The following is a 7,845-nucleotide window of genomic DNA, read 5'->3' as shown; positions in this document are numbered from 1 at the left end:
GGAAATAATTCATAGTACTTACCAGTTCACGCGTGTTAGATGGCAGTTCTATTCTATTAAAACAATGGCACTTATCTTCGTACACCATAGAACTGTAAATAAAATTCTACTAATGGAAATAATTTATTTTAATAACTCACAGTACGTAACAGTTTACACATGTCAAGTGGAAGTTTCATTTTTCTAAGACAGGTGATACGTATCGTAGAAAAATAGTTTCATAAAGGATATTTATTTAAAGGAATCCTATATTCTTTTTGACTGATCACATTTTACTCGAGTATAATTAATACAAAATAACAGTGCCTAACACACTCACGCGTAATAAAGTTCAAACTTGTACTAAATACAAACAATCAAGGTAAGTCATACAATAGATCGTGGGATAGACCGCGCGAATTTTTAAATCCTTCGAATATTATATATATATTATGTTACAAATATAAATGTGTTTTAATATTTACATTTTAGACAAAAATCTGTTACACAGTGTATTATACGTTACGCAATGTGTTTTAATCGAAATTTAAAGTAACTTTGTATGTAGAGACAATGAATATACGTTTACGATTGTTCAAGGTAACTTTTATTTTTTAAATTCATTATTCCAAATTTATCAGCTGTCATAAGTACTGCGGTAAATACCGTGTGGACGTTAGTTGGTTGAAAAATTAAGCGGTGAACACATGTTAAAGTAATAGAAAAATGGAAGTAAAATTCATGTACACTAAACAAAATCCGCAAGAAACGGCAAATCCAATTAGTCGATTACTTTTTGGGTATAATTTCTATAATATTATTTTATACATTTTAAAAATAATTGTATATTATTTACGATGCTTGTTATAATATTTTAGATGGATGAAGGACATATTCATGAATGGTACTAAAAGGGATCTCACGTTATCAGATCTATATCAGCCCTTAAAATCAGATATATCCAAAACAGTCACGGATAGATTACAAGAGTGAGTAACACAATAAATTCTATAAAGTCGCAATTAGTAATTTAGAATCTATTGTCATTGAATTTCAATGTTCGTTACTTATTTATCATTTATTTAGTAATTATATTTGGCCTTGCTCTTTCGAGTTTAGACGGACTTCTGAATTTACATATTCTACGTTTGTAGAACGTTTACTAGTTTTGTTGGAAAATTTTAACATTCAGAATAATATGAGCAAGTGATAATGATTAAGATATTCTTAATTTTATCTAAATTCCATTTTTACAATAAAAATAAAAAGAAAGTTATTTGTTTCCTCCATTTGTTATATATAGATTCTGGAACCAGGAACTTCAAAAATGGGAACAAAAGGAAAAAGAAACGCATCATTACAAGCAATCAAGCAAAGGCAACGACTCTCCTCGTTTAGAAAGAGCTTTGATTCGTGCATTTTGGAAAGAATATATCTGCATTGGCCTCCTAATGTCACTTCAATTCACAATCCTAATTGTATTGAGCCCAATTATAGTGTCGTGGATTATTACCTACTTCAGAATCAGTGATGACATCAAACCCATCACAAAAAATGAAGTTTTAGCTTATGTTGGTTATCTAATAATATGCCTACTATTTTCAGTGTTTATTTTACATCATTCTACTCTACTATCACGAAAGATAGGCATGAAGATGCGGGTTGCATGTTGCTCGTTAATTTATAGAAAAGTAAGAATTAAAATTTTCGTTATTTTATTAATTTATTAATTTTAAAAGTATATATAATTATAGTTTGAAAAGGTATAATAGAGTAAAAGTAATTATTCAAATAATAAAATATTTATTAAAAAATATCATAGGAGTTTTTTAGACATGAATAATGCATCGATAATTAACATTTTATCGCCAATATATCCTTCAAAGTATATTGATAACGTAGTTAACATAAATTAACGGGTTCGCTTACGCTGATTATAAATACTATTATTGTAGTTGCTATCGCCGTCATATAGTCTTCGCTAAATTAAAGATATCCTTGAGCTTTCAAAATTTTGTTTGCTTGATATGTATATTTGTGGATATGTTCCTGTTGTAGATACTAAGGCTTAGTAGAAGCTCCTTGACTCAAATCAGTTCTGGTCAGGTGGTAAATCTTCTCAGCAACGATGTCAGTCGCTTCGACGAATTAACTTATTATTTAAACTTTCTCTGGATAACACCCATTCAAGTAATTTTAATTACAAGAGAGATATTTCTTCAAATTTTTATATTTATTTTTAACTTATCCTCTTGTAATTAATTTCTAGCTTACCGTCGTGACCGTGATAATGTGGCACAAAATAGGAGTTCCAAGTATAATTGGTGTCGGAGCTCTTTTGCTAATGACTGTTCCGACTCATTTTATATTTCTTACAATGACCCGACGATTTAGAAAAGTTGCCGCTTTCTTCATGGATAAAAGAATGCAGCATATGAATGAACTTATAAGTGGTATTGAGGTAACCGAAGGATAAATGTAGAAGTTTAGATATTTGCAGAATTTTTCAATTAAATATTGTATAAATTATTCCAATTAAAAATGTTTAATTGTTGTGTCACTCTATAGAATCGTATAATTTACGTATGTCTATATTGAAACACGTCATAAAAAATTCGATATCTCTCCAGGTAATCAAAATGTACGCCTGGGAGAAGCCATTTGAGAAGATCGTTAGAGTTGCACGTTCCATTGAAATCAAGAAAATAGCAAATACTTCATACGTTCGTGCAGTATATTTGGCCCTTATGGTTTTTACAAATCGTGTAATTCTGTTCATAACTCTCCTATCGTACGTTCTACTGGGATACTATCTACAGCCAGAAATAACTTTCATGTTGTCTAGCTACTTCGAGGTCCTTCAGCTCACTACCACGCTATTCTTTCCTCAAGCTCTTCTAATGTCTGGAGAAACATTGGTGTCCATTAAAAGATTAGAAGTTGTTCAAAATATAATTACAATAATGATATTATTTTAACACGATCACTTATCTTTTACTAAAAATAGATTATCCCCCTTTTTCTAGAAATTTTTATTATTAGAAGAACGATCAAATGAAGGGAGGATGCTCGGCCAAATGCATCCAAGCGGAGTCCTAAAGTTTAAGAGAAGAAAGGCAAAGGAAGGAAATGTAGAATCTATTAGAATAATGAATGGAAACCAAAATTCAAATTTAAACAATGTTGATGAACAAGTACAAGTTTCGATAGTATTGGAACGAGTATCGGCGAATTGGGTGCCCAAACAGCTGCCGCCCACTTTGTGTAACATTTCTATGAAGATTGAAAATGGGGAATTGTGTGCTTTGGTGGGCCCAGTAGGCTCAGGAAAATCTTCGATTTTACAGCTTCTATTAAAGGAACTTCCTTTGGGAGCTGGAAGGATAAAATTATATGGTAAACCATTTCAGGATGTTGAATACGATAAAGAAGGGTACGTGACAAATATTCCGAATTTGAGGATTTCTTACGCCAGTCAGGAAGCTTGGCTTTTCTCTGGATCTGTTAGAGACAATATTCTCTTTGGACAACCTTATGACAAGGACAGATACATGGCTGTAAGTTCTATTGATATATTCTTTGTATTAAAAGTTGTAATAAATTCATTAAAAAGTTAATAATAGAGTTTATTCTAGAAGACAGAAATTGATTATTTAGTTTACAAGATCATTTAAAATGGACTATTGAAAAGCTACATATTTAATTTTCAAGTTTACCTAAGAATTCCTCAAAAAATTTTAATACTTTTTAGATTTTCTAATTGTATTAAATGTAATTAAGTGATGTTCCGAGTTAATTATACGAAGAATCAATACATTTTAGGTAACGAGAGCTTGTGCTCTGACAAAAGATTTTCAGCAACTTCCTTATGGTGACATGAGCAATGTAGGGGAATGTGGGTCCTCTTTATCAGGGGGACAAAAGGCGCGAATAAATTTGGCACGAGCCGTTTACAGAAAAGCGGATATCTATTTATTAGACGATCCTTTGAGCGCAGTGGACTCACGCGTAGCTAAACATCTCTTCCACAGGTGTATCAAAAACTACCTTCATGGAACGACCAGAATTTTGGTCACCCATCAATTGCAATTTATCAAACAGACTGACACCATTGCAGTATTGGATCGCGTAAATATTTTTATTAAACAAAAATAACTTTAATATAATTTATTCATAAAGAACAGTTTTAAAATTGTGAAGTAAACTTTCTACAAATTGAAAAAAGAATTGTTTCTAATCATCTTCCATATTTTTCAAGGGTTGCATAAGCATGTATGGAACGTATGCAGAATTATCCAAATTTAACGAAGACTTTGCAAATATGATGAATCGCATTAAAACATCAATGGAAGCTAGAAAAGAGAGCGAAATTGTAGAAACTTCTGAAAACTCCTTTGTGGAGAAGAGACCCAGTAGAAGTGGTATCCGTAGATTGTCTTCCGTAGTATCCACTAACAGTAGCGTGGTAATTATAACATATATTTTGTAACGTTAAGAAATTAGTATCTAATATAATCATTTTTAGGTTTCCTATGACTATGAAGACAAAACATCAGCGCCAGATAATGATGAAGCTATGGCAACAGGTCGTGTCTCTATCAAAGTTTACAAGAAATACTTTCAATATGGTGGCTCCATTTATGCACTACTTGCTTTATTATTTACCTTAATTATATCCCAAGGAGCAACCAGTGGAAACGATTATTGGGTTTCCTATTGGACGAACCTTGAAATCATAAGAAATTCCTTAAATGGAAGTCAACCATTTAAATCTCAATATTCAGTTTACATAATGAATAACACGATACTATCGCATGTGTTCACTTTGGACAAATATGGTCTCTTAACTACATCTAACGCTATATATGTGTATACTTTTTGCATCATAGCCTGCATTGTGACAGTATTCGTTAGGAATATATCCTTTATGAAGATTTGCATGGACGCTAGTAAAAATCTTCACGACACGATGTTCTCTAATATATTGCAAGCAACGATGGCCTTTTTCCATCGTAACGCTTCTGGTAGATATGGCTTCAAAATTTTCTATATCATAGAATTTATTAGTGAATTATCATATATATTTTAAAAGTGTTTATTTATGTGAAAAAGTCAATGTAAATTAAATGATGTGAATTTGTTTCTACAGGAAGGATTTTAAATAGATTTTCTAAGGATATGGGTTCCATGGATGAAATATTGCCGAAGGTGATGTTAGAGACCATCCAAGTATTTCTTGTGATAATCGGCATTAATGTCATGGTAGTGGTCATGAATTATTGGATGCTCATTCCACTAACGATATTTCTTATTCTATTTTATTTTACAAGGAATACGTATCTAAGAACCGCTCAAAGTATCAAACGTCTTGAGGGTATAGGCAAGTATTTCATAACTAGATTGCGAATATTTATGCATTTTTATGAAATATCAAGGTGTAAAAACCCAAACTAGTTATTCTAATATTAAATGGATGAAACAGGTTTCTTTTTAGGAAAGTCTATTTATAATTAAATCTGTTATATTTTTTATATTATTCTATTTATAATTAATTGTTATAATTATAATTTATTAATAAGAAAAATTTATTACAAAGAGCTACATAATTCTAATAAATCTGCAGCAAAGAGTCCAGTATTCTCCCATGTAAACGCTACATTAAATGGATTGCCCACTATCAGAAGTAGTGGTTCGAATATCGTGGAGTTAGTGCAAAAACAGTTCGACGATTTACAAGATGTGCATACAGGTGCATGGAGCATGACCATAAGTGTCCCCGAAACTTTTGGACTGTATCTAGATTTTGTCGCGATAATGTTCGTTGCGTGTGTTTGCTTGTCTTTTATCCTAGTAGATACAGGTAATATTAAAGAAAAGAAATTAGAATTTTATTTTTGTAAATTTTCACTTAAAATATATTTGATATTTCTGACCATAGGTAACGTCCTTGGTGGTAACGTCGGTTTAGCTATATCGCAATCGTTAATTATAGTTGGCACTTTGCAACACGGGATGAGACAAAGTGGCGAAATGATAGCTCACATAACATCTGTAGAGAGGATCTTACAATATATTAATTTGCCTAAGGAAGATCCATGGACCAGCGACAATCCACCACCAGCAGATTGGCCAAAACATGGACAATTGACTCTGAAGAATGTTAGCATGAGATATGACGAAAATGAAACTCCTGTATTAAAGGTGATGAGACAAGAACAAATATTATGCAAGAATTATTAGACGAATATTATTTTAATGGAATTATGAAATTCTAATTATTTATCTTTAACTTTTTCTATTTTCATAGAACTTAAATTTGACGATAGAAGCGGGATGGAAAGTTGGTGTCGTAGGTAGAACTGGTGCAGGAAAATCGTCTTTAATATCAGCGCTTTTCCGGCTATTTGCCAAAGGATTGCAAGGAGAGATTAAAATTGATGGGAGAGATAGTAGTACATTAGGTTTGCATGAGTTACGTTCGCGAATTTCGATTATTCCTCAACACCCATTTTTGTTCTCCGAATCATTGCGTTACAATCTGGACCCATCCCATATTTATAATGACGCGCTACTATGGGATAGTCTTCGACAGGTCGAATTGAACGATCTTGTACTGGATCAAAGGATAATGAATGGTGGAAGTAATTTGAGTATTGGACAGAGACAGTTGATATGCTTGGCTAGAGCAGTTTTAAAAAACAACCGAATATTAGTCTTAGATGAGGCTACAGCTAACATCGATACGCAGTAATTTTAATATTTTGTATAACTTTCACGTTCACTAGAAATTTAAATTTCTTATATATTTAACTATAATTTTTTTTAAGCACGGATGAACTAATTCAAAGAACCATAAGAACGAGATTTGTTGACTGTACTGTCATTACAATTGCTCATCGTCTGCACACTATTATTGATAGTGACAGAATTATAGTAATGGACAACGGTTACATAGCGGTACGGTTCATTTTAAAATTAACTAGAAATATGAACACGTATAAGTCTAGATCGTATCATTAACGTTCTAGTTTACTTGAGAATAATAGAGATTCATTGAGATCCAATAATTTACATTCTAGAGCAAAAAACTCTAAATTGGTAACTATAAACTGGATTGTAACATAAATTTGTTTTGTTTTTACACATATGTGTTCATACTTAAGTTCAATAACTTAAATTGGTTGAGAGAAATAAGAACAGGGCTTTGTATTACAACGTAATATACATATATATCTACATCTTTATGGATGAACATTATAATATATGTTATATCTATTAAAATAGGAATTCGGTTGCCCTCATGAATTATTGCGAGACAAGCCAGAAGGAATTTTCTCGAAAATGGTAAACAACACAGGAGTAGCTATGGCACAATCTCTTTGGGAGCAAGCACACCTGGCTTATTTAAAGAACACTAGAGATACAAGTCTGGAAGACGATACGACAAATATAATCGCGCAGAGCTCTCTTTGAAAAATCTTAAAATTTAAAACTCTAGTGATGTAAGAAATACATATAGTGCAATGATTAGGGTAGATAATTAAGGACTATTTGAAATTTCTCGTATTTATTTAAAATTGAAAGTATCGATACAAACGTGTGCTCAAGGAAAATTAATAATTCTTTCTTCTCTTCGCACTTATATTCCTCGCCTCTGCATTTTACCACAATCACTTCGTCGTTAGAGTAACAGTTTATGAACTGTAATTGCATCATCGACATAATGACATAGAGTTTCAAGAAAATGAATTGGAGAAACATAATTGCGTAAATTTCAATTAATAAAGATTAAAATACATTCCTGAAAAGAATAGAATTTTTATCGTTTTACAATCCCCTTAGTGTATCTCTTCCTGATTCTATTTT

The 7,845-nt window shown here is 31.8% G+C and overlaps 2 protein-coding genes across 2 annotated transcripts in view; one reads left to right on the top strand and one right to left on the bottom strand.

Moving 5' to 3' along the window:
* LOC132907165 (protein eiger) overlaps window positions 1–1,440 on the bottom strand; it is a 42,281-nt gene extending 40,841 nt beyond the window's left edge. The window contains exon 1 of the mRNA XM_060959973.1: window positions 1,413–1,440. The gene's annotated coding sequence lies outside the window, so the exon portion shown is untranslated. The remainder of the gene's footprint in view (window positions 1–1,412) is intronic.
* LOC132907155 (ATP-binding cassette sub-family C member 4-like) lies at window positions 647–7,795 on the top strand. The gene is made up of 16 exons (XM_060959947.1): window positions 647–779; window positions 858–968; window positions 1,283–1,670; window positions 2,038–2,169; window positions 2,249–2,440; window positions 2,610–2,918; window positions 3,006–3,536; window positions 3,802–4,107; window positions 4,238–4,444; window positions 4,505–5,003; window positions 5,129–5,359; window positions 5,603–5,839; window positions 5,918–6,180; window positions 6,287–6,726; window positions 6,807–6,936; window positions 7,264–7,795. Exons 1-16 carry the CDS (start codon window positions 706–708, stop codon window positions 7,450–7,452), a joined length of 4,239 nt encoding a protein of 1,412 aa, XP_060815930.1. The 5' UTR covers window positions 647–705; the 3' UTR covers window positions 7,453–7,795.
* The last annotated feature ends 50 nt before the right edge of the window (window positions 7,796–7,845 follow it).

The sequence above is a fragment of the Bombus pascuorum genome, chromosome 5 (genome assembly GCF_905332965.1).
Source record: "Bombus pascuorum chromosome 5, iyBomPasc1.1, whole genome shotgun sequence".
Classification (NCBI taxonomy): domain Eukaryota; kingdom Metazoa; phylum Arthropoda; class Insecta; order Hymenoptera; family Apidae; genus Bombus; species Bombus pascuorum.
This window is presented reverse-complemented; position numbering and strand designations above follow the sequence as displayed.